Source organism: Melozone crissalis, unplaced genomic scaffold, assembly GCF_028551555.1.
Source record: "Melozone crissalis strain CALT ecotype California unplaced genomic scaffold, PUWL_Pcris_2 ptg000002l_1, whole genome shotgun sequence".
In the NCBI taxonomy this organism is placed as follows: Eukaryota; Metazoa; Chordata; class Aves; order Passeriformes; family Passerellidae; genus Melozone; species Melozone crissalis.
Window position 1 is genome coordinate 89202 of NW_026535780.1, and position 19370 is coordinate 108571.

Consider the following 19370-nt stretch of genomic DNA (forward strand, 5'->3'; position numbering starts at 1 on the left):
GGCTGCATGTCCCTGTGAGGGGAGCCGGGGTGAGTGGTGACCCACAGAGACTCACGCTGAGATTGTTATAATTTTGAATCATTGTCAGAAGTCGGGGTCCTGGGATTTTGTGGGGTGGTCAGCAAAAGCAGGGACCACTCGAAGCTGAGTAGTGAGGTTGGTTGTCTGGAGGGAAGGGATGGCATTCAGAGGGATTAGAACAGGTTGGGAATGTGGGATATTGTCAGTTTCATGAAGCTGACAAAGCCAAGTGTTAGGTCCAGAATCTGGTTTGGAGCAATTCCAAACAAGGCTGTAGACTGGTTGATGTGTGGATTGAGAGCAGCCCAGAGGAGAAAGCCTTGGGGTGTTGGTGGATAAAGAACAGTACCAGCCCTACCACGTGAATGAGCTTACCAGAAACTCCCCATGTCCTGTGGTCATGCCCGCAGCATGGGCAGAAGGTGAGGGGGAGAATTCTGCCTCTCTGCCCTGGTTGGTGTAGACTGGAGTTGTTTGTTCAGCTCTGAGATGTGAAAATGATGATGACAATAAGCAGCCTGAGCGGATCTGTAAATGGGGCTGGAAGATGGTGAGGGTCAGGAGCAACTGATGTCCAGCCAAAATAACATGGCAGCAATGAGGGGTTTGTGCCAGAATCAAGGCCAGACCTGCATTGGTGTATCAAGACCTGGGATTAAGCAAGAGATCTTCTCTGTGATGGACATAAAGTGTGTCAGTGTTTCCCAGTGGGTAGTGGAACAGCAGAACCAAATCCAAGAGAGATGTTGGTGCAATTTTCACCCTCAACAAATGGCGTATAGTGACCCAGATTTTTGCCAAGTGTGATTAGCACACCTTTGCCAGAAAAATGTTGAAGGAGACGTCTCAGGTTGCAAGGCAAGAGAATTTTATTGAGGCAAAAGAACATTGAGAGGTCATGAGCAGCCAGTAGAAGGGAGCTGCTCTGAGGGGCGAGTAGGGCTACCATCAGCCGAGGTCTTTTGGTTGCAGTAGCATTGGCTAGAGCGTGGAGGCCTTTCTGCTCCGCAGAAAAAGAAGCCAGATGGTGAAGGTTCCCAATGGTCTTCAGCCTGGGAGAAGGGATTTGCAGAAGAGGGGAATGGACAGATCTGAAAGGGAGTGGGAGATGAGCAGGAGGCAGATGGGCCATGTTTGCAGACAGGCCGGGCTGGCCCCTTGGCTGCTGCCTTGCCCTCAGAGCAGGAGATGCCTTAAGGCATCAAAGGAACCAGAATTGCTGAACCCATTTGAGAGCCTTGAGCAGAGATTTGTCCTCAATGCCTGAGATGAGCTCCAAGGAGTGGGTGGTTGGTGTCAGGGGTGGTGCTGAGGGCCCTTAGCAGATGTTGCCATAGCCCCTTCTGCCATAGCAGCCCAGGCCTCCCAGGCCATAGCCAAGGCCAAAGCCAAATCCGCCAGAGATGGGCTGTCCCTGCACACTGAGCTCAGTGCCCACGGCAGCCGAGGAGGTGGATCCGACGGCGGTGTTCTGGGGGAAGGAGGTCATGATGGGTCCTGGCAGAGTGACCAGCACAGGAGAAGGCTGAATAACAACTCGGGAATCCTGGCATTGCAGGGCACAGGGCTCGTTGCAGCTGTTGGCCAGCGGGGTGGGTCCGCAGGGAGTGCAGCAGTTGTAGCAGGCCATGGGTGTGGTGTGGAGGGTGTCTGGAAGAGAAGGAGGTAATGCAGGGTGGGGGTGAGAGTTTCAAGGGGCAGTGAGGGAGTGTGGAGGCTGTTGTGGGGCTGTGGGGAGTCATGAGGGATGTTGAGGCTGGGGCTGAGCGTGCTGGAAGAGAGGGCCGAGAGGTGCAGGAGCAGGAGGGTCAGGGGTTTGAGGCTCACCTGGTTCTTGGAAGAAGCAGGAGCGGATGGAGTCCGGAGAAGTGTGTGAGGGAGAGAGGCTCTGGGCCGGCTTTTATGCTGCTCCTGCAGGGGCGGGACAGCCTTGTCCCATGGCCTTGGGGCATTTTTGAGGCAGCAGCTCTTGCCTTGCCCAGCCTGGTGAGTCCTGAGGTGGGGAGTGTTCTCCTTCCTGGAGTCCTGCAGTTTCACGCCCTTCCCTTGGGGCTGTGTCCATCTGACCTTGGCGGCTCCTCTGAACTGCCACAATTAGAGAGCAGTGTGTGGCTGTTGGTGCCGCATGTCAGGGCACGTAGAAGGTTCAGCCAAAGCTGAGGAGAACTCAGGGGTCATCTGAGGTCATTCCATGGCACATTGGGAACATGTCCCATTTGTATTCTGGGTCCTGCCTGAAAGAACTCCCAGCTCTCTCAACTTCTGCCTGTTTTGAGGACATCCCAGACCTCAACCTTCTGGGTCCTGCCATTCAGATCCTTCTCAGGCCACCACACTGGACACCTGGACTTGCCTGGGTTGTTGAGGATCGCGCAATACTCTCCTCCAAAAATGATGCACAATTACGAAACCATATTTCTGACAATCAAACATTGCCCAGAGAATTGATCTTGCTCCTCCACACTCAGCCCAAGGAAAGGTCCCAAAACCCCTGAATATCAAATCCTTCCATCCCTGTAAAACTCCCAGAGAAGAGGGACAGCAAGACACCCTCAGAGCACGGCTGATGGTAAAGGTGATGTCTCCAGTCAGGCTTTGACAGCTGGGGACATTGCGTGGAGAGAGGGCAAGGGGTGGAAGGGGCAACACCGGGTACTTGGAAGAGCAGCAAAGCCCAGAGCAGCTTGTCAGGGCTGAGAGAGGCTGGGGGAACTTCCCACAACACACCCACAGACCACGGCAAGCCCGAGCTGCAGGGTGGCCTCAGCTCTCCAAAGCTCTGGTCACGTCTTCATCCTGCACCCACAACACTCAAATTTCATTTCCGAAAGGCACACTGAAAGGCTGCTGCCAAGGTGAGATAGACACGGCCTCAAGAGAAGGACATGGAATCTGAGAATTCCACAAAGAAATGCCCAAGTAATGGCAGAGAAGGAAAGAGGAGGTTGTTGACCATCCGTTGGTAACTAATGGTTATTTGCTAAGAGGAACATAATGCCAAGACTCAGAGGATATAAATTGTGAAACCTTACGGCTTGAATGCGGAATAAATGTATTGACGTCACAGAGAAGCCTGGGAACAAAGGGACGGGTCCTGTTTTTTGTTCATTTCTTAAATTTCTGACAGAGGTCAAGAAATACATTTTAAATGACAGATTAGGTTGTTGTTGAAATCCCGGAAATCCAAATGGACCATAACACTGTAACAAATCCAGCCTGAACAGCCTCACTTTTACCAGATCTAGTCCATAGACCCCATTCAAGACACAAGGCCAGGAGCTCGCTGTCATCCATCAGAAAACACTCCCAGGCTCCAGAATTTTCCTGGATTTTGTAGAGTGACCTTCCCAGGATATCAGCAGCTCCCTCAGCATTCCTGGGTGCAACACAATGACTGATGGACATCCAGTGGCACAGAACAGAGTCCCAGTCTTCACAAGGCACCCACAAACCACAGCACATGAGTTACACCAGAAAATGACCTCACTGATAGCATTGCAAATATCCAGAGTTTTGGTTGTTTATTCAGCCTTCCTTGATAAACACTGAACAACCAAATCATCCCAAACACCAAGTCCTGACAGAAAGCTGCCTCCAAGGTCAGATAGACACGGCCTCAAGAGCAGGACATGGAATTGCAGTATTGCATGAAGGAAAACACGCCCCACCTCATGACTCACAAGGTTGGGCCAGGCAAGTGCTGCTGTCTCAAAATTGCCCCAAGGCCATGGGACACGGCTGTCCCGCCCCTCCAGGAGCCACATAAAAGCCATCCAAGAGCCCTCTGTACCTCACACAATTCTCCAGACTCCATCCGCTCCTGCTTCTTCCAAGAACCAGGTGAGCCTCAATCCCTTGACCCTCCTGCCTCTGCACCCGACTCCTCTCATCCAGCACGCTGAGCACCACCCCCAGCACCCCTCACGCCTCCCCACAGCCCCACAACAGCCTCCAAACTCTATCACCGTCCCTTGCATCCCTCACTCCTGCCCTTCCTCACCCTGCTCTCTCTTCCAGGCACCCTCCACACCACACCCATGGCCTGCTACAACCGCTGCACTCCCTGCGGACCCACCCCGCTGGCCAACAGCTGCAACGAGCCCTGTGCCCTGCAATGCCAGGATTCCCGAGTTGTTATTCAGCCTTCTCCTGTGCTGGTCACCCTGCCAGGACCCATCATGACCTCCTTCCCCCAGAGCACCGCCGTCGGATCCACCTCCTCGGCTGCCGTGGGCACTGAGCTCAGTGTGCAGGGACAGCCCATCTCTGGTGGATTTGGTGGCTTTGGTGGCTACGGCCATGGCTATGGTCTGGGAGGCCTGACCTGCTATGGCAGGAGGGGCTATGGCAACATCTGCTAAGGGCCCTCAGCACCACCCCTGACACCAACCACCCACTCCATGGAACTCATCCCAGGCTCTGAGGACACATCTCTGGGACAAGATTCTGAAACGGGCTCAGCACTTCCAGCTCCTGCTCTCAGGGCTCCAAGCAAGGCAGCAGCCAAGGGCACAGCCCGGGCTGTCCCCAAACATGGCCCATCTGCCTCCTGCTCTTCTCTTGCTCCCTGCTCTCCATGGTCCCTTCTGCTCTGTCCATTTCCCTCTGGACAAACCCCTTCTCCCAAGCCAGAGACCCTCGGGCAGCTTTGCTGGGCTGCTCCCGTGGCAGGGCAGGAAGGCCTCGGTGCTCTGGCCAAACCTTGCCAAGGGAAGGGGCCTTGGCTAATGCTCGGCCTGCTTGCACCTCAGACCAGTTCCCTTCCACTGGCTGCTCCTGAGTTTTCACTCTGCTACCTCAATAAAGATTTCTTGCATCACTACCTCAGATGACTCCTTCATTCTTCTCCCAAGCTTCTTCCACTCTCACTCAGCACTGGGCCAGGCTTGTAGCGGCCCCTGGGGTGGGTGAAAAAATGCAACAAGATCACTCTTAGGTATTATTTATGCATTACCATTACTCACTGACATACATTGCTCTTCCAGTGCATTATCACACGAATCCTTCAGCTATTGAAACACAAGCCTGGACACACCACTGCAGGTCTATCGCTGGCTCTGGCACAAGCCCCTCGTGGGTGCTGTGTGCAATTTTTCTAGACACCAGTTGCTCCTGCCTGTCATTGTCATCCAGGGCGATCTCCAGCTCTGTCTGAGCAGGTCCATGCCTTCCTCATTTCCAGATCTGAACTCCCCTCTCCAGTCTCACCAGAGTGGAGCAGAGCAGCAGAATCCCCCCCTCACCTGCTGCCCACGCTCTGGGGATGAGCCCAGGACACAGAGGGGTTTCTGTTTGGTGCATTCACATGGCGGGGTGTGTCCAATACTTCATCCACCAGCACCCCAAGTGCTCCTCCTTGGGCTCAATCCCCTCATCACGCAGCCTTTATCCTGCATGGTTGGGATTGCTCTAGTCCAGGTGCAGCAGATTCTGCCCCTGCTCTACTCTGATGATTTTGGAGAACTCTGTAAATCTCTGGGGTACTGGGAACAAGGAAGACAAGACTGAGGTGAGGGATACCCAGGGCATGGCCTCAAGGATGATCCATGGCTGAAGGTTTGGGACAGCCATTGCCCATGACATTGGGGCATTTTCCAGGCCAGCTGCTCTTGCCTGGCCCAGCCGGGTGAGTCATGAGATTGGGAATGCTTTGCTTCCCAGACCTCTGCAATTCCATATCCTGCTCCCGAGGCCATGCCCAACTGAGCTTGTCAGCAGCTTTGATGATTTGGTATTTCCCCTAAAACTGGTGGATGAGGGAAGAGGTGCCAGTATCCTGCACCTGGACTTGTTCCAATCCTTTGTTCCTGTGCCAGACAACATCCTTGTCTCTGTGCTGGAGAGATGTGGATGTTGGTTGGACCATTTGGTGGTGAAGGAATGGGTGGGATGATCTCACTCAAAGAGTTGTGGTCAGTGGCTGCATGTCCCTGTGAGGGGAGCAGGGGTGAGTGGTGACCCACAGAGACTCACACTAAGATTGTTACAATTTGGAATCATTGTCAGAAATCAGGGTGCTGGGATTTTGTGGGGTGGTCAGCAAAAGCAGGGACCACTCGAAGCTGAGTAGTGGGGTTGGTTGTCTGGAGGGAAGGGATGGCATTCAGAGGGATTAGAACAGGTTGGGAATGTGGGATATTGTCAGTTTCATGAAACTGACAAAGCCAAGTGTTAGGTCCAGAATCTGGTTTGGAGCAATTCTAAACAAGGCTGTAGACTGGTTGATGTGTGGATTGGGAGCAGCCCAGAGGAGAAAGCCTTGGGGTGTTGGTGGATAAAGAGCAGTACCAGCCCTACCATGTGAATGAGCTGACCAGAAACTCCCCGTGTCCTGTGGTCATGCCCGCAGCATGGGCAGAAGGTGAGGGGGAGAATTCTGCCTCTCTGCCCTGGTTGGTGTAGACTGGAGTTGTGTGTTCAGCTCTGAGATGTGAAAATGATGATGACAATAAGCAGCCTGAGCGGATCTGTAAATGGGGCTGGAAGATGGTGAGGGTCAGGAGCAACTGATGTCCAGCCAAAATAACACGGCAGCAATGAGGGGCTTGTGCCAGAATCAAGGCCAGACCTGCATTGGTGTATCGAGACCTGGGATTAAGCAAGAGAAGTTCTTCTCTGTGATGGACATAAAGTGTGTCAAGGTTTCCCAGTGGGTAGTGGAACAGCAGAAACCAAATCGAAGAGAGATGTTGGTGCAATTTTCACCCTCAACAAATGGCGTGTAGTGACCCAGATTTTTGCCAAGTGTGATTAGCACACCTTTGCCAGAAAAATGTTGAAGGAGATGTCTCAGGTTGCAAGGCAAGAGAATTTTATTGAGGCAAAAGAACAGTGAGACGACATGAGCAGCCAGTAGAAGGGAGCTGCTCTGAGGGGCGAGTAGGGCTACCATCAGCCGAGGTCCTTTGGTTGCAGTAGCATTGGCTAGTGCGTGGAGGCCTTTCTGCTCCGCAGAAAAAGAAGCCAGATGGTGAAGGTTCCCAATGGTCTTCAGCCTGGGAGAAGAGATTTGCAGAAGAGGGGACTGGACAGATCTGAAAGGGAGTGGGAGATGAGCAGGACGCAGATGGGCCATGTTTGCAGACAGGCCGGGCTGGCCCCTTGGCTGCTGCCTTGCCCACAGAGCAGGAGATGCCTTAAGGCATCAAAGGAACCCGAATTGCTGAACCCATTTGAGAGCCTTGAGCAGAGATTTGTCCTCAATGCCTGAGATGAGCTCCAAGGAGTGGGTGGTTGGTGTCAGGGGTGGTGCTGAGGGCCCTTAGCAGATGTTGCCATAGCCCCTTCTGCCATAGCAGCCCAGGCCTCCCAGCCCATAGCCAAGGCCAAAGCCAAATCCGCCAGAGATGGGCTGTCCCTGCACACTGAGCTCAGTGCCCACGGCAGCCGAGGAGGTGGATCCGACGGCGGTGCTCTGGGGGAAGGAGGTCATGATGGGTCCTGGCAGGGTGACCAGCACAGGAGAAGGCTGGATAACAACTCGGGAATCCTGGCATTGCAGGGCACAGGGCTCGTTGCAGCTGTTGGCCAGCGGGGTGGGTCCGCAGGGAGTGCAGCGGTTGTAGCAGGCCATGGGTGTGGTGTGGAGGGTGTCTGGAAAAGAAGGAGGTAATGCAGGGTGGGGGTGAGAGTTTCAAGGGGCAGTGAGGGAGTGTGGAGGCTGTTGTGGGGCTGTGGGGAGTCATGAGGGATGTTGAGGCTGGGGCTGAGCGTGCTGGAAGAGAGGGCCGAGAGGTGCAGGAGCAGGAGGGTCAGGGGTTTGAGGCTCACCTGGTTCTTGGAAGAAGCAGGAGCGGATGGAGTCCAGAGAAGTGTGTGAGGGAGAGAGGCTCTGGGCCGGCTTTTATGCTGCTCCTGCAGGGGTGGGACAGCCTTGTCCCATGGCCTTGGGGCATTTTTGAGGCAGCAGCTCTTGCCTGGCCCAGCCTGGTGAGTCCTGAGGTGGGGAGTGTTCTCCTTCCTGGAGTCCTGCAGTTTCACGCCCTTCCCTTGGGGCTGTGTCCATCTGACCTTGGCGGCTCCTCTGAACTGCCACAATTAGAGAGCAGTGTGTGGCTGTTGGTGCCGCGTGTCAGGGCACGTAGAAGGTTCCGCCAAAGCTGAGGAGAACTCGGGTGTCATCTGAGGTAATTCCATGGCACATTGGGAACATTTCCCATTTGTATTCTGGGTCCTGCCTGAAAGAACTCCCAGCTCTCTCAGCTTCTGCCTGTTTTGAGGACATCCCAGACCTCAACCTTCTGGGTCCTGCCATTCAGATCCTTCTCAGGCCACCACACTGGACACCTGGACTTGCCTGGGTTGTTGAGGATCGCGCAATACTCTCCTCCAAAAATGATGCACAATTACGAAACCATATTTCTGACAATCAAACATTGCCCAGAGAATTGATCTTGCTCCTCCACACTCAGCCCAAGGAAAGGTCCCAAAACCCCTGAATATCAAATCCTTCCATCCCTGTAAAACTCCCAGAGAAGAGGGACAGCAAGACACCCTCAGAGCACGGCTGATGGTAAAGGTGATGTCTCCAGTCAGGCTTTGACAGCTGGGGACATTGCGTGGAGAGAGGGCAAGGGGTGGAAGGGGCAACACCGGGTACTTGGAGAGCAGCAAAGCCCAGAGCAGCTTGTCAGGGCTGAGAGAGGCTGGGGGAACTTCCCACAACACACCCACAGACCACGGCAAGCCCGAGCTGCAGGGTGGCCTCAGCTCTCCAAAGCTCTGGTCACGTCTTCATCCTGCACCCACAACACTCAAATTTCATCTCCAAAAGGCACACTGAAAGGCTGCTGCCAAGGTGAGATAGACACGGCCTCAAGAGAAGGACGTGGAATCTGAGAATTCCACAAAGAAATGCCCAAGTAATGGCAGAGTAGGAAAGAGGAGGTTGTTGATCATCTGTTGGTAACTAATGGTTATTTGCTAAGAGGAACATAATGCCAAGACTCAGAGGATATAAATTGTGAAACCTTACGGCTTGAATGCGGAATAAATGAATTGACGTGACCGAGCTGCCTGGGAACAAAGGGATGGGCCCTGTTTTTTGTTCATTTCTTAAATTTCTGACAGAGGTCAAGAAATACATTTTAAATGACAGATTAGGTTGTTGTTGAAATTTCAGAAATCCAAATGGACCATAACACTGTGACCAATCCAGCCTGAACATTCCCCACCTCCTCACTCACCAGGTTGGGCCAGGCAAGTGCTGCTGTCTCAAAATTGCCCCAAGGCCATGGGACACGGCTGTCCCACCCCTCCAGGACCAGCATAAAAGCCATCCACGAGCCTCTGTCCCTCACACACTTCTCCAGACTCCATCCGCTCCTGCTTCTTCCAAGAACCAGGTGAGCCTCAATCCCTTGACCCTCCTGCCTCTGCACCCGACTCCTCTCATCCAGCACGCTGAGCACCACCCCCAGCACCCCTCAGGCCTCCCCACAGCCCCACAACAGCCTCCAAACTCCCTCACTGCCCCTTGCATCCCTCACTCCTGCCCTTCCTCACCCTGCTCTCTCTTCCAGGCACCCTCCACACCACACCCATGGCCTGCTCCAACCGCTGCACTCCCTGCGGACCCACCCCGCTGGCCAACAGCTGCAACGAGCCCTGTGCCCTGCAATGCCAGGATTCCCGAGTTGTTATCCAGCCTTCTCCCGTGCTGGTCACCCTGCCAGGACCCATCATGACCTCCTTCCCCCAGAGCACCGCTGTCGGATCCACCTCCTCCGCTGCCGTGGGCACTGAGCTCAGTGTGCAGGGACAGCCCATCTCTGGCGCATTTGGTGGCTTTGGTGGCTACGGCCTTGGCTATGGGCTGGGAGGCCTGGCCTGCTATGGCAGGAGGGGCTATGGAAACATCTGCTAAGGGCCCTCAGCACCACCCCTGACACCAACCACCCACTCCATGGAACTCATCTCAGGCTCTGAGGACACATCTCTGGGACAAGATTCTGAAATGGGCTCAGCAATTCCAGCTCCTGCTCTCAGGGCTCCAAGCAAGGCAGCAGCCAAGGGCCCAGCCCGGGCTGTCCCCAAACATGGCCCATCTGCCTCCTGCTCTTCTCCTGCTTCCTGCTCTCCATGGTCCCTTCTGCTCTGTCCATTTCCCTCTGGACAAACCCCTTCTCCCAAGCCAGAGACCCTCGGGCAGCTCTGCTGGGCTGCTGCCGTGGCAGGGCAGGAAGGCCTCGGTGCTCTGGCCAAACCTTGCCAAAGGAAGGGGCCTTGGCTGATGCTCGGCCTGCTTGCACCTCAGACCAGTTCCCTTCCACTGGCTGCTCCTGAGTTTTCACTCTGCTACCTCAATAAAGATTTCTTGCATCACTACCTCAGATGACTCCTTCATTCTTCTCCCAAGTTTCTTCCAGTCTCACTCAGCACTGAGCCAGGCTTGTAGCGGCCCCTGGGGTGGGTGAAAAAGTGCACCAAGATCACTCTTAGGTATTATTTCTGCATTTCCATTGCTCACTGCCACATTTTGCTCTTCTCTTGCATTATCTCCTGAAACCTTCAACTATTGAAACACAAGCCTGGACACACCACTGCAGGTCTATTGCTGGCTCTGGCACAAGCCCCTCGTGGGTGCTGTGTGCAATTTTTCTAGACACCAGTTGCTCCTGCCTGTCATTGTCATCCAGGGCGATCTCCAGCTCTGTCTGAGCAGGTCCATGCCTTCCTCATTTCCAGATCTGAACTCCCATCTTCCAGTCTCACCAGAGTGGAGCAGAGGAGCAGAATCCCCCCCTCACCTGCTGCCCACGCTCTGGGGATGAGCCCAGGACACAGAGGGGTTTCTGTTTGGTGCATTCACATGGCAGGGCATGTGCAATACTTCATCCACCAGCACCCCAAATGCTCCTCCTTGGGCTCAATCCCCTCATCACGCAGCCTTTATCCTGCATGGTTGGGATTGCTCAAGTCCAGGTGCAGTAGATTCTGCCCCTGCTCTACTCTGATGATTTTGGAGAACTCTGTAAATCTCTGGGGTACTGGGAACAAGGAAGACAAGACTGAGGTGAGGGATACCCAGGGCATGGCCTCAAGGATAATCCATGGCTGGAGGTTTGGGACAGCCATTGCCCATTGGGGCATTTTTGAGGCCAGCTGCTCTTGCCTGGCACAGCCTGGTGAGTCCTGAGGTTGGGAACGCTTTGATTCCCACAGCTCTGCAATTCCATGTCCTGCTCCCGAGGTCGTGCCCATCTGGCGTTGTCAGCAGCTTTGATGATTTGGTATTCACCCCAAAATTGGTGGATGAGGGAAGAGGTGCCAGTATCCTGCATCTGGACTTGTTCAAGTCCTTTGTTCCTGTGCCAGACAACATCCTTGTCTCTGTGCTGGAGAGATGTGGATGTTGGTTGGACCATTTGGTGGAGAAGGAATGGGCGGGATGATCTCACTCGGAGAGTTGTGGCCAACAGCTCCACGTCCGTACGTGAGGAACAGGGATTAGTGGTGACCCACAGAGACTCATGTTGGGATTGTATACTTTTGAATCTTTTGAATCTGTCACAAATTCTGGTGTTGGGATTTAGGGGGATAATCAGGAAAAGCAGGGACCACTCGAAGCTGAGTAGTGGGGTTGGTTGTCTGGAGGGAAGGGATGGCATTCAGAGGGACTGGAACAGGTTGGGAATGTGGGATATTGTCAGTTTCAAGAAGCTGAACAAGACCAAGTGCAAGGATCTCCATCTGGTTTGTAGCAATTCCATACATGGCTGTAGGCTGGACGAGGAGTGGAATGAATGCAACTCCGAGGGAAAGCCTTGGGGTGGTGGTGGATGAAGAACTGGACGTGCCCCACCATGTGAGTGAGCTGACCAGAAACTCCCCTTGTCCTGGGCTCATGTCCATGGCATTGGCAAAAGTTGAGATGGGGAATTCTGTCCCTCTGCTCTGGTTGCGGTGGATTGGAAATTTGTGTCCAGGTCTGGGACCTGAAAATAAGGGAGAGATGAAGCAGCTTGAGCAGATCCATAAATGGGGCTGGACGGTGATGAGGTTCAGGAGCAACTGATGTCCAGCCAAACAGAACTCAGCGCCCATGAGGGGCTTGTGCCCGAATCAAGGATAGAGCTGCATTGGTGTATCCAGGCCTGGGATTAAGGATGTGAGGTTCTTCTCTGTGATGGACACAAAGTGTGTCAGTGTGTCCCAGTGGGTCCTGGAAGTGCAGAACCAATTCCACTATAGGTGTTGGTGCGATTTTCACCCTCCACAAATGACTGGTGGAGACATGGATTTGTGCCAAGTGTTGTTGTCACACCTTTGCCAGAAAGAAGTTGGAGGAGACGTCTCAGTTTGCAAGGCAAGAGAATTTTATTGAGGCAAAAGAACAGTGAGATGACATGAGCAGCCAGTAGAAGGGAGCCAGTCTGAGAGGCAAGTAGGGCGTCCATCAGTCGAGGTCCTCTGATTACAGGAGGTTTGGCCAGAGCATCAAGGCCTTCCTGCTCCTTAGAAGCAGCAGCTGGATGGTGAAGGTTCCCAGTGGTCTCTGGCTTGGGAGAAGGGATTGGCAGAAGAAGTGACAGGATAGAGCTGAAAGGGAGTGGGAGATGAGCAAGAGGCAGATGGGCCATGTTTGCAGATATCCTGGACTGGCCCCTTGGCTGCTGCCTTGCCCTCACAGCAGGTGATGCCTTAAGGCATCAAAGGAACCAGAATGGCTGAGCCCGTTTGGGAGTCTTGTCCCAGAGATTTGTCCTCAATGCCTGAGATGAGCTCCAAGGAGTGGGTGGTTGGTATCAGGGGTGGTGCTGAGGCCCCTTAGCAGATGTTGCCATAGCCCCTTCTGCCATAGCAGCCCAGGCCTCCCAGCCCATAGCCATGGCCGTAGCCACCAAAGCCACCAAATGCGCCAGAGATGGGCTGTCCCTGCACACTGAGCTCAGTGCCCAGAGCAGCGGAGGAGGTGGATCCAACGGCGGTGCTCTGGGGGAAGGAGGTCATGATGGGTCCTGGCAGGGTGACCAGCACAGGGGAAGAGTTGATGATGACGCGGGAATCCTGGCATTGCAGGGCACAGGGCTCGTTGCAGCTGTTGGCCAGTGGGGTGGGTCCGCAGGGACGGCAGAGGCTGTAGCAGGCCATGGGTGTGGTGTGGAGGGTGCCTGGAAGAGAGAAGGGTGAGGAAAGGTAGAGGGATGGGGGTGTGAGGGGCTGTGATGCAGGAGGATGAGGGAGTGTGGAGGCTGTTGTGGGGCTGTGGGGAGGTGTGAGGGCTGCTGAAGCTGGGGCTGAGTGTGCTGGAAGAGAGGGACCAGGGGTGCAGAAGCAGGAGGGTCAGGGGATTGAGGCTCACCTTGTTGTCTGCAGGAGCAGGAGGAGAAGATATCAGGAGAAGTGTGTGAGGGAGAGAGGCTCTGGGCTGGCTTTTATGCAGGTTCTGGATGGGCAGGACAGCCTTGTCCCATGGCCTTGGGGCATTTTGGAGGCAGGAGTCCTTGCCTGGCCTTGCCTAGCATGAGATCATGGGGAGGGGAGCGTTTTCCTTTGTGATGTTCTGCAATTCCATGTCCTGCTCTTGAGTCTGTGTCCATCTGATCTTGGTGGCAATTTTCATGGGTTGGTATTTGGCAGGATTTCACTCACAGATGTGTGTCAGGGAGGAATGAATAAACAACCAGAGCCCTGGTGATTTGCAATGTCATCAAGTGAGGTCACTTTTGGCCCTTGGGTGCTGTGGTTTGTGGGTGCCTTGTGAATACTGGTACTCTGTTCTGTGCCGCTGGATGTCCATCAGTCACTGTGTTCCACCCAGAAATGCTGAGGGAGCTGCTGGTGTCCTGGGAATGTCACTCTGGAACAGCTTGGAAAGATCCCAGTGACTGAGTTCTGTTCCTGATGGATGACAGAGAGCTCCTGGGCTTGTATCTTGAATGGGATCACCAGATCAGGTAAATGTGAAACTGTTCAGGCTGAACCTGTTCCATTTTTATGCTCCACTTGGATTCCTCAAATTCTATTTCCAACACACTCTTATTTACATGTGAAGTGGATTCCTTGACCTCATTCAGAAATCCAATAACAAACAACAAACAAGGTACGATCCCTTTTTTCCCAGGCTGCTCTGTGGTGTCAGTTCCCTCATTCCACATTCAGACCTTCAGGTTTCATAATGATTTATATCCTGTAAATCACAATATTGTCTTCCTGTGAGCAAACCCCAGTAATTGCCACCTGATGGTCAATGTGCTCCCCTTTCCCTCTCTGTCATGATCTGGGTGTGCCTTCATGGAATTCCACCATTCCACATCCTTCTTTGAGGCCCTGTCCTTCTGACCTTCAGGGCAGCTTTTTAGTGTGAATGTTTCGTGTGTGAGGGTTGGTGGCATTTGGGAGGGTTTGCTCTGCAGCTGAGCGTCAGGGAGGGCTGAATAAACAACCAGAACTTACAGCAGGTGCAGTTGTCATTGGCAAGGTCACCCTGTGGCACGGGCGTGCTGGGGTTTGTGGGTGTGTTGTGAAGAGGAGCCCCATTCCCTCCCAGCCCTTCAGGCTGCTCTGGGATTGGTAGCTGTGCTGGAAGTGCTGCCCCTTCCCTCACATTCCATCCCTTCCCACCTTGATCCCACCTAGCTAAGCCTGACACCAGGCCTGACCTTTCCTGATGTCTGTGCTCTGTGGGTGTCTTGGTGCCCCTCTTGCCTTTGAGGTTTTGGCATCCAGGGCCTTTGCGGTCTTTGCTGGGCCTGAGTGCAAATGGTGAAGTTTCTGGTGATTGTCGGAAAGAAGATTTGGAGGTGGCCCAGGGTTGTTGGAGGAGAGCATTGCCTGATCTTTGAAAACCGTGCAAGGCCAGGTTGTGTCAGTGTCCAGCATGGTAGCCTGAGAACGATCTGAAGAACTGGGACCAGAGGCCTGTCCTGAAATCCAGATAGCATCAAGGCCCAGGCATTGGATCCTTTTGGCCAACACTGAAAACCTGAGTGGTCCTGGGCATCTGCTGGAGCTCAGCAAGAGCATCTGCCCAGGGCTGTTTCTTGGCACGAATGAGGATGTCATCCCAGGTAGGAAGGAATATGTGGGTATCAGTTGGGACAATGGCCTTCTTTTCCAAAAAGCCTTGGGGGTTGTGGGTGAGAAGAAATGGAGCTGGAGTTGTCCCTGTGCCCCTGTGGGAAGAGGGACACCAAGATTCCAGGAATGCTATGGAAAAGTGTTGGGATGAGGCAGCGGGAGGGGGCTGTTGGTGTTTGCTCAGCACTGGTGAGATCCCGTGTGAGGTGTTGGGGGCAGTTCTGGGCTCCCCAGTGAGACGAGCTCAGGGCCACCCAGATCCAAATGGGCCTGAAAGATGATTCCTAGAAAAGGAACGGAGAGAGCCAGGACTGCCAGGGGACAAGGATGGACAGGGGTATGCCATCAGTGTGCGCAAATCCCTGATGGTGTGGGATGAAGGCAAGGGAGCCCAGCTGTTCTCAGCAGTGCACGCATGCGGGGCAAGAGACCAAGGGCACAAGGGAAAAGAGATTGAATTCCATGAACAAAGAAGAGAAGAATCTTTCATTATGAGGATAATCAAAGATTGGAAGAGGCGATGGAGTCTCAATCATTGGAGATCCAAATTTGAACTGTCCATGGTTCTGGACATGGTTCTCCTCTTGGTCTTGCTTTAGCAGGGCAGTTGAAACATTTGCACTCCAGAGCTCCTGCCCAAGTGGTTGGTGTTTTTTCTCTCTTTGCTGGAAGGCTTCAGGGTCAGTGCCAGGAAAATAGTTTGTCAAGTGTGCGCTGGCATGGAGAGACTTTTCCATTTTTGTACCGAGGAGAGAATTGGTGTGTCCAAGACTTTGGTGTAGCAGTTTACAGGGTGCGTGACGTGTTCTGGAAGCTGTGCCCTCCTGGGGTTCCTATCCCTATTAGTTATTTTGATAACTAATTTTTTAGCATTTGTTTTGAGATATATGTAAACAAAAGTGTTGTTGCCTTGATCCACACTCTCCCAGTGGCTTGTTCAGCTCCAGAATGTGTTGGGTGAGAATATAAGACCATTGGAATAAAAAAATTAGGAGGCGTGCCAGGTTTAAAGCAGGAAAACTTTATTGATGTGAAAGAATGAAGAGGTAGGAGAGAGAAGTGGAAATAATCTGTTGCGAGGTGAGAGTACGGTGACCATCAGCTGATTTGCTTTGCTTGCAGGAGCTGTTGCCAGAACCAAGAGCTGGTGGTCCTTAGCAGATGTAGCCACCCCTTCTGCCATAGCAGCCCAGGCCTCCCAGCCCGTAGCCAAATCCACGGCCATAGCCAAGGCCAAAACCACCAAAGCCACCAAATCCCCCAGAGATGGGCTGTCCCTGGGCATTGAGCTCAGTGCCCACGGCAGCCGAGGAGGTGGATCCGACGGCGGTGTTCTGGGGGAAGGAGGTCATGATGGGTCCTGGCAGGGTGACCAGCACAGGGGAAGGGTCGATGATGACACGGGAATCCTGGCATTGCAGGGCACAGGGCTCGTTGCAGCTGTTGGCCAGCGGGGTGGGTCCACAGGGACGGCAGAGGCTGTAGCAGGCCATGGGTGTGGTGTGGAGAGTGCCTGTAAGAGAGAGGGTGAGGCAGGGCAGGTGTGAGGGGGTGTGAGAAGCATTGATTCTGAGGGTGATGGAGTGTGGAGGCTGTTGTGGGACTGTAGGGAGGCGTGAGGGCTGCTGAGGCTGAAGGGAGGGGTGAGAGGTGCAGGAGCAGGAGGGTCAGGGGCTTGAGGCTCACCTGGTTTTCAGCAGGAGCAGGAGGAGAAGGCGTGAGGAGAAGTGTGTGAGGGAGAGAGGCTCTGGGCTGGCTTTTATGCTGGTTCTGGATGGGCGGGACAGCCGTGTCCCATGGCCTTGGGGCATTTTTGAGGCTGCAGCTCTTGGCCTTGCCCAGCTCAGCATGAGGTCATGAGGTGGGGAATGGTTTCATTCATGTCATTCTGCAATTCCATGTCATGCTCTTGAGTCTGTGTCCATCTGACCTTGGCGGCCGTTTTCATGACTTGGTGTTTGGGCAGATTTGATTTTTCCATGTGAGTCAGGGAAGGGTGAATAAACAACCAGAGCCCAGGCAAGGTGCAATTTCATCAGTCGTGTAATTTTGTAGTGCTCATGTGCTGTGGTTTGTGGGTGCCTTGTGAAGACTGGGACTCTGTTCTGTGCCACTGGATGTCCATCAGTCGTGTCACACAGGAATGCTGAGGGAGCTGCTGATGTTTTGGGAAGGTCACTCTGCAATAACTTTTAAAGGTCTCAGTGCTTGGGTGAAAGAAATCTCATGGCCTTTTGTTTTGAATGGGATCAACACAGAGGATCTGGAAAACGAGAGTCTGTTTAGACTGAATTTGTTTCAGCGTTCTGGTTTGTTTGGATTTCTTAAATATGTACAACAGCAAACACTATTTTATAAAGTGCATTTCTACACCTCATTCAGAAATCCCGTGTTGAGGAACAAACTTGGTCCAATCAGTTTCTTGGCGCAGCAGGTCTGTGAGGTCAATTTCCACATTGTGCATTGAAGCTGTCAGATTTCCTTACTTTGAACCTGTAATATTAATTTTGTGTTTCTGTTAGCAAAAGGCAGTAAATACTAGAGGAGGATCAGCAAGGTCCTCTTCTCTCCTATGTTATGGAGGGGGTGCGTAGTTTTGGAGTTTTGCTATTCCATGTCATCCTCTTGAGACCTTGTCTATTTGACCTTGGAGGAACAATTAAATGCAAATATTAGATGTTAAGGTGGTGTTAATGATGTGAGCCAGGGAGGGCTGAAATCATGACCAGTGCTTTGGAGAGGTGGAGTATCATCAGTTAAGTCACTGCATGTCATTGCATGCTGTGGTTTTTTGTGGTGCTTTGAAGAGGAGCCCAGACCTTCTAACACCACATGGTCAGGTTGATTTTGGGTTTGCAGGAGCACTGCTTTTGCAGGGCTGCTCCTTCCACCACATTGTCTCCCTCCTCACCATGTTGCCATCTCTCCATGCCTTTCTACACAACTGGTATTTCCTGCTGGATATGGGAAAGCAATCCCTGGGGTATAGGGAGGCATCTCATGCTGCTCAAACTTTCGTGTTTATTCATCTGTAAAGCTTGTCTCACCTGGGCCCAGCAAGGTCACACTGTGAGGTCACAGTGCTGGGTTCTGGTCCTTCTTCCTGTTAAGGAAATGTTGAGAAGGATAAGGAGAACAAGACACATGAGGAGAACAATTCCTCATCCATTGATTAATCCATCCTTTTGGCCATGTACACTTTGCTGCAAAAATCTCCAGCAGTTTCCAGGAAAGGATTAGGAAAAGAAAAAGAAGCAGGTTGAGGGCTGTGCCCATCCTTTCACCCACCATTGCTGGGGCTCCACAGTGGATCAGGGATCTCAATGTGCCTGTCCAAGAACAGTGCAGGGAGATCATGACAATGATGGAACTGGAGCACCATTAAAATGAGAAACTGAGAGAGCTGGGAGTTCTTTCAGGCAGGAGACAAGGATGCACATGGGACATATTGTCAACAAGCCATGAAATTACTTCAGTGATGAATTCCCAGTTCTGCAAAGATTTGGCTGAATCTTTTACATGTCATGATACACTGTGTCACCAATGCGATAATGGTCACTAATTCCCTCCATGGAGAGTTGCCGACAAGGTCAAATGGAAACTGCCCCAATGGAGGGCATGGAGTTGAAGAGTTGCAGGAAAGAAAACACTCCCCACCTCATGACTCACCAGGCTGGGCCAGGCAAGGCTGCTGCCTCAAAATGCCCCAAGGCCATGGGACAAGGCTGTCCCGCCCGCCCAGGACCAGCATATAAGCCAGTCCAGAGCCTCTCTCCCTCACACACGTCCCCTCACATCTTCTCCTCCTGCTTCTGCTGAAAACCAGGTGAGCCTCAAGCCCCTGACCCTCCTGCTCCTGCACCTCTCACCCCTCTCTTCGGCCTCAGCAGCCCTCACGCCTCCCCACAGACCCACAACAGCCTCCACACTCCATCACCCTCAGAATCAATGCTTCTCACATCCCCTCATCCCTGCCTCACCCCCTCTCTCTTCCAGGCACCCTCCACACCACACCCATGGCCTGCTACAACCGCTGCAGTCCCTGCGGACCCACCCCGCTGGCCAACAGCTGCAACGAGCCCTGTGCCCTGCAATGCCAGGATTCCCGTGTCATCATCGACCCTTCCCCTGTGCTGGTCACCCTGCCAGGACCCATCATGACCTCCTTCCCCCAGAACACCGCCGTCGGATCCACCTCCTCCGCTGCTCTGGGCACTGAGCTCAATGCCCAGGGACAGCCCATCTCTGGCGGATTTGGCTTTGGCCTTGGCTACGGCCTGGGAGGCCTGGGCTGCTATGGCACAAGGGGCTATGGCTCCATCTGCTAA

At 53.3% G+C, this 19370-nt stretch overlaps 5 protein-coding genes across 5 annotated transcripts; 3 read left to right on the forward strand and 2 right to left on the reverse strand.

Moving 5' to 3' along the window:
- Positions 1–1339: 1339 nt before the first annotated feature.
- Positions 1340–7594, reverse strand: LOC128950999 (feather beta keratin-like). The gene is made up of 2 exons (XM_054296128.1): positions 7332–7594; positions 1340–1418 (listed from the first exon to the last, which is right to left on the reverse strand). Exons 1-2 carry the CDS (start codon positions 7592–7594, stop codon positions 1340–1342), a joined length of 342 nt encoding a protein of 113 aa, XP_054152103.1.
- Positions 4038–4382, forward strand: LOC128951035 (feather keratin B-4-like). The gene has a single exon (XM_054296193.1). The coding sequence runs from the start codon at positions 4059–4061 to the stop codon at positions 4380–4382; it is 324 nt and encodes a 107-aa protein (XP_054152168.1). The 5' UTR covers positions 4038–4058.
- A 117-nt stretch (positions 7595–7711) lies between the features above and the next one.
- LOC128933288 (feather keratin 1-like) lies at positions 7712–9886 on the forward strand. Its single transcript, XM_054270219.1, has 3 exons — positions 7712–7755; positions 9210–9364; positions 9540–9886. Exons 1-3 carry the CDS (start codon positions 7712–7714, stop codon positions 9884–9886), a joined length of 546 nt encoding a protein of 181 aa, XP_054126194.1.
- Positions 9887–12789: 2903 nt separating this feature from the next.
- LOC128951014 (feather beta keratin-like) lies at positions 12790–16535 on the reverse strand. The gene is made up of 2 exons (XM_054296154.1): positions 16297–16535; positions 12790–12862 (listed from the first exon to the last, which is right to left on the reverse strand). Exons 1-2 carry the CDS (start codon positions 16533–16535, stop codon positions 12790–12792), a joined length of 312 nt encoding a protein of 103 aa, XP_054152129.1.
- Positions 16536–19031: 2496 nt separating this feature from the next.
- LOC128951055 (feather beta keratin-like) lies at positions 19032–19370 on the forward strand. The gene has a single exon (XM_054296214.1). The coding sequence runs from the start codon at positions 19059–19061 to the stop codon at positions 19368–19370; it is 312 nt and encodes a 103-aa protein (XP_054152189.1). The 5' UTR covers positions 19032–19058.